Source organism: Lissotriton helveticus, chromosome 8 (assembly GCF_964261635.1).
Source record: "Lissotriton helveticus chromosome 8, aLisHel1.1, whole genome shotgun sequence".
In the NCBI taxonomy this organism is placed as follows: Eukaryota; Metazoa; Chordata; class Amphibia; order Caudata; family Salamandridae; genus Lissotriton; species Lissotriton helveticus.
In genome coordinates, this window is record NC_136069.1 from 338,309,502 (window position 1) to 338,328,942 (window position 19,441).

A 19,441-nucleotide genomic window follows, 5' to 3' on the forward strand; every position below is an offset into this window, starting at 1 on the left:
TGTACTCGACACATCTTTATTTTCGCCATTTGTTGCACTATATAAAATTACATTCTCCTGCCTGCAATGTGTAATCTGGCTATGTTGGCACTCCTTGTCTGACATTGACTTGAGATAATGTCAGTGTGCTAACTAGTTAGAGAAGGGATTTATGTAAATGATGCCACTGATATTTAACATGATCCCGTTTTGCAGGGTGAGTCAAGTGGTCACTGTGCACCTGTAAAGGAGTTGGGCTGAGTGCAATAATAGTGGGGTTGACAGTTGATCCCCAAACATCTCGCGCTGCGGAGTGACAGTTGGCTCTATACCAGATATCTGATTTAATTAAATGGACGCCTAGGTATTTTATTTTTGTATTAGCGCATTGTAGTAGATATTTGGCTGGAAGGAAGGCCATTTGGTCCTTTTTCTGGGACATGAGATTACGGTTTTCTGCTGGTTGTACAACACTTGTCACCCTCCCTTTCCTCAGATTTTCGTTACTCCTCAATGCTGGTATAGTTCTCTGGTTCTGTGATTGCAGACCATATCCTATTGAAAGAGTTTGTTCTTGCCACCCAAATGTGAGCCCCTGTCACCCTTCAATGTGCTATATCCAGTTCACCTTCCCTTTCACCCCGTCATCTTGTAATTGTCTTGAATCAATTCTATCCTCCTCATACTCACTCCTGGTGCTGGCAGAGTGTCACTCTGGTAGACCAATCTCACCCGATAAAATGCTTTTTCTGTGTCGAAGCATGTTGGGAATTTTATTTCCTAGTTGCTTTTTCTAGTGTGTGATAGTCTCCTGATATTATTGCAGCCCTATATTTGTCTAATGAGGCTGACTTGATCCACAGAATCCCCCAAAAAGCATCATGTTAAGCTGCGTCTCTAGTATTTTTGTGAAACATTTCACGTTAATAAGTAAGGGGACCATGGGTTTACACGACTAGCATGCCATGGTCTTTCCCTGGCTTGAGAATTGTGGTAGATCTGCCTCCTGAATATTTTGCCTAAATCTGTTCTTCAGTGCCTGCCCAAGTCTCTGCATTCTTCTAGTCACTCGTAAAGACCTATGTTCGAGGCATATGAGCTGTAGATCATATGCGTTAGCATAGTTCGCCATCTGGTGTTGGGTCTGGTTGTTTGCACTTTGTTTTTGTTCGAAGAAGTCTTTGTAGTCACAAGGTACGTGACTCCTTTCGGTGATAGTGCGCATGGGCATCAGCTCCATCCCTCATTTTTTTTTCTGTCATCCGGTTCGGATGTGTATTGCTGCCGTTCGGTATTGTTTCAAACCCCTTCGACGTGCAATACTCTACCCCTACGGTATTGTGTATCGATCACGGTTTCCCATTTGACGCGCATAGTTAAATCTAAACTTTCGATTGAGAACTTCGAGGCGGGCCGTCTGGCCTACCCGTACCGACCACGCCAGCAGTCGATAGAACGGACTACGAAACCTAAGCCCTTCTGGCTCTGGGCCGAACCAACATATTCAGCACCGAAACACAAGTACAAGGCTTTGCAGTCTCTTCGACACCAAGGTGCCCAGGACCCCTTCGACACCAAGGCGCCCAGGACCCCTTCGACACCAAGGCGCCCAGGACCCCTTCGACACCAAGGCGCCCAGGACCCCTTCGACACCAAGGCGCCCAGGACCCCTTCGACACCAAGGCGCCCAGGACCCCTTCGACACCAAGGCGCCCAGGACCCCTTCGACACCAAGGCGCCCAGGACCCCTTCGACACCAAGGCGCCCAGGACCCCTTCGACACCAAGGCGCCCAGGACCCCTTCGACACCAAGGCGCCCAGGACCCCTTCGACACCAAGGCGCCCAGGACCCCTTCGACACCAAGGCGCCCAGGACCCCTTCGACACCAAGGCCCCCAGGACCCCTTCGACACCAAGGCCCCCAGGACCCCTTCGACACCAAGGCCCCCAGGACCCCTTCGACACCAAGGCCCCCAGGACCCCTTCGACACCAAGGCCCCCAGGACCCCTTCGACACCAAGGCGCCCAGGACCCCTTCGACACCAAGGCGCCCAGGACCCCTTCGACACCGAAAGTTTCAGATCCGAGCCTTAAGGTGTAGATTTCGGATCTACACCACGCCTAGCATCCGAAATAGACCACGCCTAGGATCCGAAACGCACCACGTCTAAAGGCTCCGAGCCAAAACCAGCTGAAAAGCACTTGACGCACAAAGATCCTCCGCCTAAATATTCTGCGTCTAACCTAACCCCATCCAAACAACCATTGCCTGCAGAGCCACATTTGGATTCCAAACAAAAAAGACTCCGCATTGACCCTAAAACTGGACACCTCCAGGTCATCCTAAGAAACAAAAGCTGGATCTCAGAGTATTCCCCTATACCTCTGAAGAAGGACTTGAGTACTAACCCTTCTCCCCCCCCTTACATACCTCTCTTCTCTTCCTAACCCAAATTTGATGATTGGCCCATCAAATTTACCACCACCTACACGATCACCTGACCCACAGGACGAGGACAATAGGGATGGAGATGGGGACCATTATGTGCCACATGATCACAACATACCACTGATCCCTGGGATAATTATGATAAAGATCCATACCAGGATACCGACCCTGATATGTATCCCTCCAGATGCTCCCCACCTGATGATAACATCGGTTTTGCGCAGCTTATTAACAGGGCTGCTCAATATCACAGGGTGGAGCTACACACAGACCCTCTAGTGGAGGATTTCCTTGTGGAGACATTTACACATTCACACATTCACAAAGGTCAACTAGCACCTTACCAATGCAAAACAAACTAATGAAGTATTCAAGGACCCAGTTGGAGCCAGAATACTAACACCTTGAGTGGATAAAAAATACAAACCCACTCCTGCAGACCCGGTATATATTAAAGGACAAATGCCCTTAGACTCTCTTGTTGTATCTAACGCCTGCAAGAGAGCTAATTCTCAAACCACAGGGGACGCCCCTCCTCCCGATAAGGAGTCAAAGCTTATTGTTGCCTCTGGCAAAAGGGTAGCTTCTCAGGTGGTTAACTATTGGCGCATTGCAAATGCTAAGGTATTGTTAGCACTCTATGATGGGGCTCACTATGACGAGTTGGAAAAAACTCATGCAACATTTGCCGGATGAGTTTAAAACTAAAGCTAACTATCTCATCCAGGAAGGGAAAATCATTACCAACACCTCCATATAATGTGCACTGGATGAAGAAGACCCTGCATCTCGTGCCAAAAACACTAGTGTACTGTTACGCAGGCACTCAATGCTTCGAATCTCTGGATTCAGGCAGGAGGCACAATCCTTCATACTCCGACAAGTGGATAAGACAAATTATCCAATATGGTTACTGCCTGGAACTTACCAGCACTCCTCAATATACTCTTCCAAAACCATTTGTAATGTCAACAGAACATCTCGCACTCTTCAAACAAGACGTTCTGTGTCCAAAAACATGAGAGCGAACCAGACCCATACCATCATCCGGGAACAGGAGGGTACTCTCTGTACTTTATTGATTAAAAAAAAAGAAAAGAGACTGCTCTCTAAGGCCTATACAAGACCTGACCGCTAAATCTTTACATTGTCAGACCACTTCCACATGGTCGCCCTCCAACAGGTTCTCCCAGTGCTTCAACAAGGCGACTTTCTATCCACTCTGAAATCAAAGGATGCCTACTTCCATTTTCCCATCCATCCAGCTCACAGAAAATATCTCTTATTCATCGTGGACGGACACAATTATCAATTCAAAGTCCTCCACTTTGGGGTAACTACAGCAGCCAGTGTATTCACAAAGTGCCTCGCCGTGGTCTCAGCCCTTTTAAGAAGACCGCACATTCACGTCTTCCCTTACCTGGACGACTGGCTAATCGAAGCCAAATCACAACCCTCCTGCATACTCCACACACACACTCAAGACAGTGCAGCTGCTTCACGACTTGGGATTCACTATAAACCTCATCTGAAAGAGACACGTTGGTATTAGATTCCTTACCTTAGAATATCTCCAGGCGTCAGACTGGATCCGGAAATTTTTGCGTAGCAGTACCCTTGCGCGTTGGTAGGCATCGTCTGCGGCTCCGCGTCCGTCGTCTGCGTCGTGGGCGCCGTGATGACGTCGTCGGAGTACTTAGACGCAGCCACTGCGTGCTGACGTCAGTTCTTCTTTTTTTCCGCGCCAGCAAGCTCAGATCTGGAAAAAGCAGTAACCCTAGTAATTTTTTGACTAACTTTTTGATCATTTCTCGAAGTCTTTCGACTCCGATCGGTGCCGTAAGGATGCCCGGCTTTAAGCACTGCGAGGATTGCGACCGCCTGATGTCGGTCACGGATCCTCACCACCTGTGTTTAACTTGTCTAGGCGTCGATCACGACGACAAGGCCTGCTCCGACTGGCGGGCCCTATCTTCGAAAGCCAGGCGGGAGCGGTCCCGCAGGCGACTCTAACTCCGGCAGTCGGTCCCGCGCCGCGAGAGGTCTCGGTCCCATGGGAGGTCGAGGGACCGGTTGTGGGCTCGGAGCCACCACAGCTCCGAGAGTAGGCCGCACTCCTCCGGGTCGAAGTCGTCGTCAGGTAAGAAGCACAAGAAGTCCAAGCGGCGTCATCGCTCGTCAACGGCTTCCTCCGGAAGGAGAAGTTCAAAATGCTGACACTGGCTCAGGTCTTGGCTGCCCTGGACCCAGGAGACTGGATGGTAGCGTTGGACTTGCAGGACGCTTATTTCCACATCCCCGTCCTGCCGGCCCACCGGCGCTACCTGCGGTTCACGGTTGGCCACGAGCACTTTCAGTATACCGTGCTCCCCCTTCGGCCTTACCAGCGCCCCACGGGTGTTCACAAAGGTGATGGCGGTGGTCGCAGCTCATCTGCGCAGGTTGGGGGTTTCAGTCTTCCCCTACCTCGACGACTGGTTGTTAAAGGCGGGCTCGCCTCAGACAGTCGTCAGCCACCTCCAGACTACGGCAGATCTCCTGCACCAGCTGGGGTTCTCCATCAATGTGCCAAAGTCACACCTGTGCCCATCTCAAAAGCTCCTCTTCATCGGAGCGGTTCTGGACTCGGCGCGGTTTCGGGTTTCTCCACCCAAACAGCGGGTCCGGGATATTCAGGCACTGATTCCCATCTTACAGCCGTTATCCCGGGTCTCGGTCAGGTTGACGCTGCGGCTTCTGGGGATGATGGCCTCATGCATCCTTCTGGTGCATCACGCCAGGTGGCGGATGCGGGCTCTGCAGTGGGACCTGAAGTTTCAGTGGGCCCAGCATCGGGGCAACCTGTCCGACCACGTCCTGATCTCGGAGGGCACTGCGAGACAGCTGCAGTGGTGGCTCACGGACCGCGATTGGGTCAGCGGCAGATCCCTCTCCCTTCCCCAACCGGCGCACATAGTTGTGACGGACGCGTCCTTCCAGGGCTGGGGAGGCCACATGGGAGAGGCGGAGATCAGAGGCCTCTGGTCTCCGGCGGAGGCCCGGCTCCACATCAACCTGTTGGGAGTTACGGGCGATTCGTCTAGCACTTAAGGCATTCCTCCCCTCTGTCCGGGGGAGTGTAGTGCAGGTGTTCACGGACAACACCACTGCCATGTGGTACTGTAACAAACAGGTCGGGGTGGGGTCGTGGACCCTTTGCCAAGAGGCTCTACGCCTCTGGCAATGGCTGGAACGCCAGGTCGTGACCCTGGTGGCTCAACAACTGGCAGGTTCTTTGAACGCCAGGGCAGACGAGCTCAGCCGTCGGTGCATGATGGATCACGAATGGCGTCTGAACTCGGACGTGGCGCAAGGCCTCTTTCAGCAATGGGGAGAGCCTTGGTTAGATCTATTCGCCACCGAAGAGAACGTGCAATGTCATCAGTTCTGCGCGTTGGAATTTCCAAGGCGGCACTCGCTCGGAGACGCTTTTCGTCGCGAGTGGAGTTGCGGTCTACTGTATGCCTTTCCGCCGATACCACTTCTGCCCAGAGTGCTGAAGATCAAGCGCGAACGGGCCCAAGTCATCCTTGTGGCTCCGGACTGGGCACGAAGGTACTGGTATCCAGAGCTACTCAGTATGTCAGTCGATTCCCCTGGTTCGTCTGCCTCTTCAGGAGGACCTTCTGTCGCAGCAGCAGGGGACGGTCCTCCACCCGAACCTGTCCAGTCTCCACCTCTGTGCTTGGAGATTGAGCGGCGACAGTTGAGGCCAGTTGACTTGCCTCCTGAAGTCTGTAACGTCATTCTGGCAGCCAGGCGTCCCTCCACAAAGTCGGTATACGCCTGCAGGTGGAACAGATTTGTGGCATGGTGCACAGCAAAGGCTGTGGATCCTCTTGCCGCCCCTCTTTCTGAGGTTCTTCTCTTCCTTCTTTCTCTTGCCCAGCAGGGCTCTGCTCTGGGCACTATCGAGGGCTACCTTTCTGCCCTTTCGGCCTTTCTGAGGCTGCCTGATCAACCTTCTTTGTTCAAGTCCCATATTGTAAATAGATTTCTAAGGGCATCACTCGCACGTTTCCTCCTGTTCCGTTTGTGATGCCTCAGTGGGACTTGAACCTGGTTCTTACGTTTCTGATGTGCGCTCCCTTTGAGCCACTTCACAACTGTCCTCTTCGCCTTCTGACCTTGAAGACTGCTTTCCTGGTTGCCATCACCTCTGCCAGGAGAGTGAGTGAGCTCCAGGCCCTTTCTTGTACTCCACCTTTCCTTTCTGTCCATCCGGACAAAGTGGTGCTGCGTACCAAACCATCTTTCCTGCCCAAGGTTGTCACGGCCTTCCACATCGTGCAGACCATCACCTTGCCAACCTTCTTCACGCCACTGCATCCCTCTAAAGAGGAAGAGCGGCTCCACCGTCTGGACCCAAAACGTGCGCTCTCATTTTACTTGGATCGCACACGCCAGTTCCGGGTGGATGACCAACTCTTTGTTGGTTACGTGGGCGCTAAGAAGGGAAAAGCGGTGCACAAGAGGACCATCTCCCGGTGGATCATCTTGTGTATCCAGGCATGCTACTCCTCCGCTAGAAAGGAGCCCCCTGTTGGATTACGGGCTCATTCCACCCGAGCCACGGCGACTACAACTGCCCTGGGCCGGGTGTGCCCTTACAGGATATCTGTCAGGCAGCTACGTGGGCATCGCTGCACACGTTTGCAAGACACTACTGCCTGGACAGACAAGTCCGGAGGGATGGCTTCTTTGGCCGTTCCGTCCTCCAGGACTTTCTGGTGTGATTATTGGTTCGCAGACCCACCACCGGGGTTGGTATTGCTGGGGTATCTATTGTAAGGTAAGGAATCTAATACTAACGTGTCTCTTTCAGATGCACAAGTTACTACTTGTGTAACGATATATCTGTAAGAGACATAAGTTAGTATTAGATTCCTTACCGACCCACCCATCCTCCCCGTTCTGCGAACCAATATCTAGGGTTAGGGTTGTCCCCTTTCAGGGCCCTAGTTTCAATGGCACCAGTGTTGGTTTTTAACATGGCTCTGCGTTTCTGGCGCGGAAAAGCTGTGTCTAAGAACGGACGTCAGCACGCGGAGGCGGCATCTAAGTACTCCGTCATCACGGCGCCCACGATGCCGACGACTGACGCGGAGCTGCAGATGACGCCTACCGACGCGCAAGGGTACTGCTTGGCAAAAATTTTCGGATCCAGTCTGACGCCTGGGGATATTCTAAGGTAAGGAATCTAATACTAACTAATGTCTCTTACAGATATATCGTTACACAAGTAGTAACTTGTGCGCCAAGTCTCGCCTCCAGCCGTCCCAACTTACAAGTGTATCTAGGAGCTACAATAGACACTTTCAAAACTCTAGTATACTCAAACCCAGGCAGAATACGCAACATGATATCTCATATCACAATTCCAGCCTTCACACTCATTACCAGTGTTCTTACAGTTGCTAGGGATGATGGCTTCTTGCATCCTAATTGTCCCTTATGGCAAGACTTCAAATGCGTTCCCTACAGGAATGCTTGGCACGTCTGTGGAACCCAGCTCAAGGTCCGCTAACCGATCTGGTGTTGGTAGACTGCCACACCCATCGCTCTCTGTAGGGGTGTACCACATAAAACCTTTCCAAAGTGCGGTCATTCCTCAACCCCCGTTCCACAGATACTGCTAACAGCAGACTCATCACTCACCGGTTGGGGAGCTCATCTTCAAAAACACTATTCAGGACACGTGAACCCTACAACAAACAAGCATTGAAAATGCAATAGGTCTCGCAATAACGCGAGTCTGAACTATTAGCATTGTAAATGATTATGCCCTTTATTTTTGCGTTCTGGTTTTTGGAACATAAATAAAAGGCTTTGCCATTTACAAGGCCTATAGCTTAAATTTGCGTTAAAACGAGACCTATTGCATTGCAATGGTGGTGGTGCTGCTGAGTTTTCTCTGAATCTGCACCCACAATGTGTGAGTGGTGTTGCGTGTGTGAGTGGTGTTGCGTGTGTGCGAGTGGCGTTGCGTGTGTGCGAGTGGCGTTGCGTGTGTGCGAGTGGCGTTGCGTGTGTGCGAGTGGCGTTGCGTGTGTGCGAGTGGCGTTGCGTGTGTGCGAGTGGCGTTGCGTGTGTGCGAGTGGCGTTGCGTGTGTGCGAGTGGCGTTGCGTGTGTGAGTGGGGTTGCGCGGGTGAGTGGGGTTGCGCGGGTGAGTGGCGTTGCGTGTCTGTAAGTGTTGCTGTGTGGGTGAGTGGCACTGAGCCTTTGATGTGGCCTGGCGCAGGAGAAATGCTGCTGCTGCTAATTAAATACAAGAGCGGCCGGGAAGCGGCCAGGAAACACAAGTATGGCCGGCCACATAATTAGGGGAGGAGAAGCCGCACAGCACACGCTGGGAGAAGCCCTTTGATGTGCTGTGCGGCCGCGATGCGCGCTCTGTGCTGGGGGAGGGCCATTAGCCTGAACTCGCGGCAAGATCAAACGAAGGGTGGGAGGGACATTGAGGTACAGGAACAGATGGCCATGAAAGTGTATGGGCCAAAAGCGCGTGCCTGTACGTGCACTCGAAGAAAACGCCACGAAAAAAAGCGGTGGTTTGACAATCAGTTCGAGCACTTGAATTCTCGCCATTTCCCATTCCTTCGGAATGGTAAAGGACGAGACCTAAAAACATTTCACATAAACTACCTAGAGCTACTAGCGAGTTTTCTAGCATTACAGGCTTCTCAACTGCATCTAGTAGGCAAAGCTGTCTTGTTCCGTACAGACCATATGACCGCAATGTACTACATACAAAACAAGGAGAGACACTCTCTACAGCTTTCACACCTAGCTCAAAGCATATGGAGATGGGACATAACTCAAAGGATATATCTCCTTGCTGAACACCTCCCAGGAGTGAACAACCAAATTGCAGATCTGCTCAGTCGGCAAAGACAACAGATCCACGAATGGGAACTGCATCCTCAAGTTCCGATCCCATTCCTCCAAATGTGGGGCTATTCAGAAATAGATTTGTTCGCAACACACCAACGACTTCGCGTCCAGGTATCCACACCCATCGTCCACAGGCAATGCGCTATGGATGAATTGGTCAGGGACATTTGCCTACGCTTATCCACATCTCCCGCTAATTCCCTTAGCGGTTCGGAAGCTCAAGCAACACTCTCTCCCTATGATCCTAGTTGCTCCCACTTGGGCTCGACAACCCTGTTTCACAACTCTATTGGAGCTATCAGTTCCTCACCAAAAACTGCACCTCTCCCCAAGCTTCTCACTCAGAACCATGGAGGGATCAGACATCCAGATCCCAGTCAACTCAGCCTTGGGATCTGGTTCCGGAAATCATAGATTGGCTACCTTAATCTTCTGCCAGATTGCATGAACGTCATAAAGGGGCTAGACACCCTACCACTAGAGCATGTTACGCAGCAAAATGGAAACTATTTGTAATTTACTGCACAAACAATCAAATCAATCCATTAGATGTTTCAATCCAAAACATAATTTGCTACTTATTACACCTACAGTGATGTAATCTAGCCTACACAGCTGTACGATTTACATTTTGCTGCAATAGCTGCTTACCTACAAAACAAACAGCATTTGTCTTAGTTTCGCTTACCCGCTATCAAAGCATTTATGGAAGGACTTAAAAGAATCATCCCTCCTAGACTGCCCCCTTCTCCAGTGTGGAATCTTAATATAGTCCTTACAAGACTCATGGGCCCACCATTTGAACCTCTGCACAAATGTGAGCTACGGTTTCTCACCTGGAAAGTAGTCTTCCTTATAGCCATCACCACTCTCAGAGTTGTTGAGCTCCAGGCTATAACCATACAAGAACCATTTTTACAAATTCATCAAAATAAAGTGGTTCTTGGGACTAATCCCAAATTTCTACCCAAAGTCGTTTCTGCCTTTCATCTCATCTCAACCAGTCTGAGCTACCCGTTTTTTTTTCCTCAACCAGACTTTGAGGCAAAACGTGCTCTTTACACATTGGATATAAAAAGAGCAATACTATATTACATTGAAAGAACAATCTTTTCGAAAAATAAAACAACTCTTTGCTTTTTCACCACTGCAAAAAGGCAATCACATATCAAAAGCAGGTATTGCATAGTGGATTAAGTGCATACAAATATGCTGTATCAAAGCTAAGCACACATTATAACAGTTCCTTCCCTAGAGCGCACTCTACATGCAAACTAGGGGCTTCTATGGCCTTCTTACGGAACATACCCTTAGATGACATCTGCAAAGCAGCAACATGGTCTACGCCACACACATTCACAAAACACTACTGTGTAGATGTTTTAGCTAAACAAGAAGCTAGTCTGGGTCAGGCTGTTTTAGGAACACTATTGCAAACCACAGACACAGACCAGCTACCGCTTGGGAGATAACTGCTGTATAGTCTAAGCTAAAGCATATGATATACAGATCATATGTCTCGAACGGAAAGTGCTACTTACCCAGTATGCATCTGTTCTTGGCATATACAGCTGTAGTATCATGTGTCCACCCTCCTCCCCGGGAACCTTTGTCTGTTGCAGTATCTCCTTAATTAGATACAATAAACATGGACAGCTCTTCTATTCTTACTAACTCCATCACCCTTACGGGAAAACAAACTGGAGATGGTGCTGATGCCCATGCGCACTATCACCGAAAGGAGGAGTCACCTACCGCGTGACTACAAAGACTTCTTCGAACAAAAACAAAGTTCAAACATCTGGACCCCACACCAGATGGCAATCTATGCTAAAGCATATGATTGTACAGCTGTATATGCCAAGAACAGATGCATACTAGGTATGTAGCATTTTCATTTACACTTATCAAACAAGGCCTTCATTTGTTTATATCTGTCTGCAACAGTTATGTACAGGCGTTAGTCACCTGTACCACTCCTTTTCAGTTAGCTCTTCACTGCAGATCCAAATAGTGTGTGTTTTTTTTTTTTTTTTTTTTTATTTATTTGTTTTTTTTTAAGCAAGATTGATTTCAGTGTGGCCAGATTATTTTTAAATGTCAAGTCTTGAGTTCTGCCAAAGAGGACTGTAAGACATTTTTAGTTATCACTGGGGCTGATTTGGCTTCCATTTCTTCACTTTGCTGTGTTGGGCCTTCCAAATACTTATCAATTTCTCCAAACTTTTTGGGAAGTGACATGCATTTTGCTTCTTGATGTTGGTTTAGTTAGCAGTTCCCATGGGATGCATGTGATGTTATGGGCCTTTGCTGTTACCTAGTTAAGTTTAGGAGAGCATCTATGTGATCGGAGAAGCAATGATGCTGCTCTGCTACAGTTCGGTGTTAAAGGTCTCTCGGACTTATTAAAGATGCAAGTCGATAGATTGATATGATCACTATATTCTTATTTTAAAAAATCGTTCCTCTTACCTGCACACTTCAAAGGTTGTACAGCCAAGTCTCCTTGTGTCTCCACCCTCTCCACTACTGTTTGAGCCATGCAAAAGTGCTTCTTGGTTATGGTCGGTGTCTGTTATGACTAAAAGTGAATTATCAGGCTTTACTGAACTGCATGATGAAGGAGGATCACCAGAAAGCAAACTCTTTTCCATTGCATGTAAAAGTGGATTGCAGGGCCTGGTCCTGCAGCCAGCCTGCAAGGGTATAGTTTCAGAAGTCTGACTACTGGTGCAATTTTATAACTATGTTCTGTAATTTGGAATACTTCTGGTTTAAATTTTGAAATTGTGTATTACGTCGGTTTACCAAATTAAGCCTTGGGTGTTCATTCCAAGGTCCTGAGGCAAACATTAGTGTTCAATATATACTGAACACTAATCTACCTAAATGAGTTATAGAAGACTCCAGTAGAGTAGAGCTAATAACTAGGCTTTTGCAAGATGAAACTTGTATTGAACCTATAACTTTATTTGGAGTGGTTTTCCTATTGGGTAGATAAACTCATTTTGCATGGATTTAAATTTTTTTTTTTTTAATGACCATTGGCTTTTTAAACCAGTCTATCACTAGTTCATGATTAACTGCGAAGTAACTATCCTTGTATTTATATGCGTTTTATATTTATATATTCAGTCATGCATGTTGGTCCTTCCAAATGTCCCGCATACTTGGACCTTTTCCTCATTGTTCATGGCACAGGTCTGGGCGATAAACGTTGCATTAATGTTATAGTAACTTGCTATGTTTGTGCATCTGGCTGCTTCTGTAACATTCTTTGTGTGTGTTTGTTTTTGTTTCATTATCTATCATTTTCTTTTCAGGTAAAACCGTCCTCGTCCAAAGCGAAGTCTTGCATCCCGTCTCAGTGGATATATTCCTCCTAAAGCCAACACTGAAAGGGACTCCACATCAATCAAACTAGTTGAGAAACTGATTGAGGAAAACCAGGCACCACTGTCTGTTGAAACATTGACGCTAAGTTAATGCTGGCTCCTATTTATTTGGATCCAATTTTCTAAACTCCTTAGGGGAGTGTCTACTTATATATTTTTTTGTTTTCAACGAAAACCACTTTACTCATTTTGTTTCTTCATTAAATGTCACAGATGCTCAACACCTTTTGGCTGTGTTTCTTTTTTTGTTTTGTTTGCTAAAATGCATAAGGTTGTGTCTATGAAGCATTTGCTGAAATAACAATGCACATTAATTTGTGTAACTGACAATAGGTATTTTGTGCATATGTTATTGTTTTGATCAGAGTTTTTGTGGTTTTACTCCACTACAGTGTATTATTATTATTATTTAAGAAGCTTATAAAGCGCGCAGCTCCCCCCAAAGGGGGTGTCCCGGCGCTGTAAGTACATGTTATTCACGAGGAGGAACTACCAGGTGCAAGTCCATCCAATCTGGAACTACAGGGGACATGAGAGGATAGATAGTCAGAGATTGGAGAACAGCCAGGTCTTGAGTTTACGACCGAAAACTTGCTCTGACTCAATAAACCTGAGTTCCAGAGGGAGACTGTTCCAATGCTTGGCCGCGGCCACTCCGAACGTTCTGCCGCCACTCCTGGCGCGACGAAATCTGGGTACCACCAAAAGACGAAGGCTGTTAGATCTCAAGGATCTGACGGAAGCAGATACTTTGAGTCTTTTACTCAGGTAGGCCGGGCCAGTTCCGTGAATAGCACGAAAGGCAAGAATCAGAGTTTTGAATTGAATGCGACGGGAGATGGGGAGCCAGTGAAGTTCCTTCCGGTAGGCTGAGACCAAGTTACGGGCAGGGATATTTCCAATGAGTCTAGCTGCCGCATTCTGAACAATTTGCAGCCTATCAGTGAGATAGAGGGGGGCACCGGCATACAGGCTGTTGGCATAATCTAGGTGTGCCGTGATAAGAGCATGGACAATCGTTTTGCGGGACACCAAAAGGAGATTAGGAAAAATCTTCCTAATCATGCGCAGCTTGCCAAAGCAGGCAGCGGTGACTCTATTGATCTGAGCTTTACAGGACATAGAGTTATCAAAGAGGAAGCCGAGATTGTGGGCGGACTGTACAGGGCTAGGAGGGGGATTCAGGACAGTAGGCCACCACAAGGTGGCGGGGGGGGGGGGGCTGATTTGTGGCTGAAGAAAAGCACCTCCGTTTTGTCTGTATTCAGAACCAGATGATTGGAAGCCATCCACGAACAGATGTTGCCAAGGCAGTTGCGAAAGTTAGAGAAGTGGGAGTCAGAGTGGTCTCTAAAAGAAAAAACGAGCCGAGTATCATCAGCGTAAGAGACCACCCTGACCCCCCAAGACTCGACTACCCTGGCAAGCGGTCCTAGGTACACATTAAACAAAAGGGGGCTCAACGCCGAGCCCTGGGGCACACCGCACCGAAGAGGTTTGTCCTCCGATTCAAAGGGACAAAGGAGTACCCTTTGGGTCCTCCCTGAGAGAAAAGACTTAATCCAAGTCAGGGCGGTGCCTTCAATCCCCAGCTGCTGCAGACGAGATAGGAGTATATCATGGGACACAGTGTCGAATGCAGCGGACAGGTCGAGGAGGACCAGCATGGCCTCCTCGCCCCTGTCCACTGACTCCCGAATTGTCTCCGATACCTCCAATAGTGCCGTCTCGGTACTGTATCCAGCTCTAAAGCCGGACTGGGAGTCATGCAACAGCTGATTAGTTTCTTGGTACTGGGCAAGTTGTTTCTGAAACACTTGTTCTAAGATTTTAGCAGGTTTAGGCCGAAGGGATATCGTGCGATAATTACTGAATTGAGTAGAATCTGCATCTGACTTTTTTAGGATGGGGAGCAGCATAGCTTGTTTCCACACTGAAGGGAACTGATTCAGGCTTTGTACTTCAACCCAAAGCTCAGACTGTTAAAGGTAGTTCTTTGCACATATTCAGAACACGTAGTGGAAGCACTTCAGCCCTAGCACTTTTTTCTCTTTCAAAGCGCTAGTAATCCCGTTCATGAGAATACTGAACAATGTAACTTGCAGCTTACTGTTATTGATGAAAAATGTGATTGTCTGTATCCCCACAAGCCTTTTCAACATTTGTTCTGTGTTTTTTCCCATGGCCACTGGAATCGATGTTTAGTGAAGACTGATGTTTAGTGAAGACTGATCCTGAGAATCTGTTTCTGAAGGCTCTAGTTTTCTATGTTTGATCCCCACTATGTTGTATGTTTACTTTGTAGTCTTCGATAATAGTTGCAATGTTTGAGGCTAGTTCAAATGGTCCTAAGGAATCACAGCTCTGAACGTTCCTGGAGTAATTTGTCAAATTGAGAGGCAGAAAGCAAATGTTCCACAAAAAAAGAAAGCCTCCGTGCTAGTCTTCTCTTTACTGGACCCTGAGCAGGTCTAGGCAAGGTCTGGAAATACTTCAGGAGGCCACAAAGCCAATCTTTAGCCCCCCTTCTAGAGAAAAGCCCAACATCCTATCAGGGCTGTAGCAATTTATTTGAGGGTCCTGCCAGCCCAAATTGTTTGTATCACTCCCCCCCCCCCCCCCCCCCCCCCCCCCTTCCCAGCCTCCCTCCTCCCTGACCCAATACAGCTGGCACAGCATGCATTTAAACTGAGCTTAAAAAAAAATCACATTTGAATGCATACAATTGAAATAGTGTGGTCAGGGGTTCTACAATACCCCTAAAACGACCATGCTGTAGTTCAGGAGGTGAATGGTTAATAAAAATGCTTTTAAATTTTGTTTCTATCATGTCAACTTTGTTCTGTGCGCAAAGACAGAGGCATACGGAGAGGCAGTGTCTTCCAACAAATTGTTGCTTATTCTCTTAACGTGGATGTTTACAAAATTCTTGCTTTGCAGTCAGAGTAAAGTGAACTATTTGGACAATCTTGCTGGGGAACAGTGCAAAAAGAAATTTTTTATTTTTAACACACAACAAAATGTAATTACCTATAAATTAACTGCACAAATGTATCGGACTTTAAGCTGAAGATTCCTTACATTAGAATTACCTCCAGGTGTCAGACTGTGTGTGTGTCTGTGTATATATATATATATATATAAATATATATATATATATATATATGCTTTTTCTTAGCAGTTCCCCTATGCGCTGGTAGGAGGTGATCTGCTCTGCATTGCGTTTTCTGCTGCACCATCTGTTCTTTTCTCTCTGCGACACTCATCGCAGATTCAGAGAGGGGTGTGTTTGGAGGGCGCTAGTGTGCCAGCGGCAAGATGCCTGCACCTTTATGTGGCTCTACTGGCTGGGTGTATGAATCGGACCAAAATCCTTGAAACGGGACACCATCCATGTGAGAAAGCAGTGGAGCCCGCTTTCAGACTGCCAGCCCCTTTTCATTGGAGGCTACAGCCTACGTCCTTGCTAGACCTGGTTTTTCGGTGCTCTATAAGTACTGCCATCACACATTTTTTTCCAGGAGACCGAGAGATTGGTGCGGGGTGCTGGGCTACTTTGGGAGGCCTTTAAAGTTGCAATACTAGGGGAGTGCATGGGAATACAAGCAGAAGTTCTGGAATAAATTGCAAGATTGAAAGTAAATTGATCACTCTAGAACGACAATATGCCCAGCGACCAACATGTGTTATATTGGCGCAGATAAGGGATCTAATATTGGAACATACGGAAATCGCTGAGCAAGAAATGTGGCACAGGTCTAGACAATGGGAGGCTAAGATCTGGAGATTGGGGAGGCTGGGACGCTCGCTCGGCGCTAAGCTGGTGGAGCCAAAGGTGCTGGTGCACAAAGTGGAAATTGTAGGCCATGACCCCTCTTCACGTTGCACGACACCCGAAATCTTGGCAGCTTTTTTGGAGTACTATACCGAACTAAATGGGCCCAGGCCAGAGGCATGAGAGAGTGAAGTAGCCAGCTATCTGGACAATATAGCTCTAGTATTGTGGTCCCTCCGCCAAAGAGCACTTAACACAGCCAATGACAGTGGAGGAGGAGGAGGATGCAATTTTATTACTGCTGAATGGGAAGGTGGCAGGGGTGGATGCGCTACCGGGTGAATTGTATAAAACTTATACAGATCAACTAGCTCTGCAGCTTTTGTGCATGTATGTGGCAGCATACAAAGCTGGTACTCTACCTCAGACTCTTCAGGAGGCCCTTATAATCACGCTCCTTAAACCAGAGCAGGACCCTTGCGAGTCTTCTAGACCTTTATCCATGATAAATATCAATACCAAGATTCTGGCGAAAATGATCGCCACTCTTCTAACCTTAGTGCCCAACTTGGTTCTACCGGATCAGTTTGGAATTGTGGCGGAGAGTTATACAACTCCTAACTCGCAAACATTGTTTGCTGTGTTGCATCATTTAAACACCGGAGTTGGAGGCTGTGGTGCTAGTCCTTGATGCCGCCAATGCGTGCGACTCATACACTGGGGGTACATGTTCACAGTCCTGCAGCGTATGGGGATGCCGAGTGCATTCTTGAAGTGGGTACACTTGCTTTATACAGACCTCAGAGCGAGGATACAGATAAACCCGTTTAACTTGGAGATAAAGATATGTAGGGGCACTAGACAGGGGGTGTCCCCTATCTCTGATGCTGCTCTCCCTGATTCTTGATCCACTGGGTTGTAAAATGCGGGAGACCTGCACTCACTGTACTAATGTTCTGCCAGCTCACTATTGCCATCTCACTGTATGCAGATGACATGCTCCTGTATGTTGGAGAACCGGAGACCCTTCTCAAGCCTGTAATACGGGAATGTTAGACTGCACAATTGGCGTGGGTCTCCCTTCCATTTATTTTTATTTTATTTATTTTTTGGCTGTTGCCACTTGGGTTTTTGCTGGTCGAGATGCTTTGGGCACTTTGGCACTGAATAACAGTGGCAAAGTAGAAGTGCTCCCTTTTGTAAATTGTTATGGATTAGTGGTTCCATGGTTGGTTATTTTAATTTACTTGTCAGACCCTAGTACAGTGCACCATGTGTGCCCAGGGTCTGTAAATCAAATGCTGCTGGTGGGCTTGCAGCACTGATTGTGCCACCCACAGAAGCAGCTTGTAAAATGTGACTCAGGCCTGCCATTGTAGAGCCTGTGGGCAGTCTGAGACTGCCATGTCGCCTAGGCAAGTGGACACACTTGCTAGTCCCTAAACTTTCCCTTTTTTGCATGTTCGTAACCTTTAAGGTAGGCCCAAGGTACCCCTGTGGGCAGGGTGCATTGTATGTGAAAGGTAGGACATGCACGGATGTGTGTGGCATGTCCTTATAGTAAAATGCTGCCAAGTTGAGCCGCCTGGACTACTGTAATGGTCTTTTCCTGGCGGCTAATGAAGGTGTGTTGAACAAACTCCAAGTGGTACAGAACACTGCGGCTCGCCTGGTGACTAATGCCCCCCCCAGAACCCCATCTAGGCCCCTCCTTAAACTGCTCCACTGGCTTCCCATCCGGAAACGGGTGGAGTTTAAGATCTGCTGCGTGGTGCACAAAAGCCTACATAATTTAGGGCCGCCATATCTGGCTGAAAAATTTGTCCATCGCCCTTCACGTAACATGCGCTCCAGTAATCAGCTGTTACTGCAGATCCCCCGATTGAATAAGACCAGACAAGGAGGTCGTGCCCTCTCTGTTATGGGTCCACGTCTGTGGAACAACCTTCCTTTCTCCCTTAGACAGTGCTCTAGCCACCTAATCTTCAGGAAGAGTCTTAAGACAACTCTGTTTCAGTACTAGTGCCTGCCCCTCCTTGCACCCTTTTACAGCATTGCGCGGAGATACACCTTCGGGTGTGATTCCGGCGCATTACAAATCCATAAATAAATTTAGTTGTTCACTATTGCAAGGCTATCTGTTCCCTTAGGTCAGAATGGGCAGTTTGTTTATAACCTCTTCTAAACATAACTGACCCTAGGAACAAGTTAGGAAAATAAAGTTTAGTATGCCTGAACTCAGCATCTTTTAGTGAGGGTGATTTTTACATTCTGTGTTTGAAAATACTACTTTTAGAAAGTAGGTGTTTTCTTGCCTAACCATCCAGTGTGCCTCTACTAGTTTTGTGTATTGCATGTCTGGATTTTGGAAGACAGGGGGCTGGAGAGGGCTGTGGCTCCAGAAGGCTGATGAGTCAGGGCTGGGCTGAATGGGCCTGGTTTGAATTTAGAATAAGGGGAGGAGATTTCCTTTCACATGTCTGGGCCAGGTCTGCTTTCAACAATGTTGTCTTCACCTCCTGCCAGGAAGCTGTACCCAGCCAAAACCGGTTCTGTCCTCACTGGTGCAGACACTCTGCCTTCAGAGAGCCAAGGATTTGTGTGTTTAATAAGTGGAGCCCAGACTTTTAGATCCCTTCTGGGAAATCAAGAGGAAACCTTAGCCAAGGGGAAGAGCTGGGTAAGCTGAGGAGGAATACTGCCCCAGTGTTTGGGGTTTGCCTGCAGTGGCTTCTTGCTTCCAAGGAAAGAAGGACTTTTCTGTTTGCTTTGTCACCTGCTTGAAGAAAAAGATCTCCAAGGGCTTGAAACTGAGCTTGCCCCCTGTCTGAAGTCTCAGGGACGCAAAGACTTCAACACCAGCTCCCCTGAATTTCCTTGCCGGGAATTCCAACCTGCAAAGAGGTGCC

At 48.0% G+C, this 19,441-nt stretch overlaps 1 protein-coding gene across 2 annotated transcripts in view; it reads left to right on the forward strand.

Moving 5' to 3' along the window:
- The window catches only part of GTF3A (general transcription factor IIIA), a 62,872-nt gene extending 49,892 nt beyond the window's left edge, over positions 1 to 12,980 (forward strand). Inside the window, exon 8 of one of the 2 annotated variants that reach the window (XM_078655989.1) lies at positions 12,686 to 12,980. In XM_078655989.1, coding sequence (XP_078512115.1) covers positions 12,686 to 12,748 — 63 coding nt within the window. In that variant the 3' untranslated portion in view covers positions 12,749 to 12,980. The remainder of the gene's footprint in view (positions 1 to 12,685) is intronic. The other variant, XM_078655990.1, reaches the window with a different exon arrangement.
- Positions 12,981 to 19,441: the final 6,461 nt, after the last annotated feature.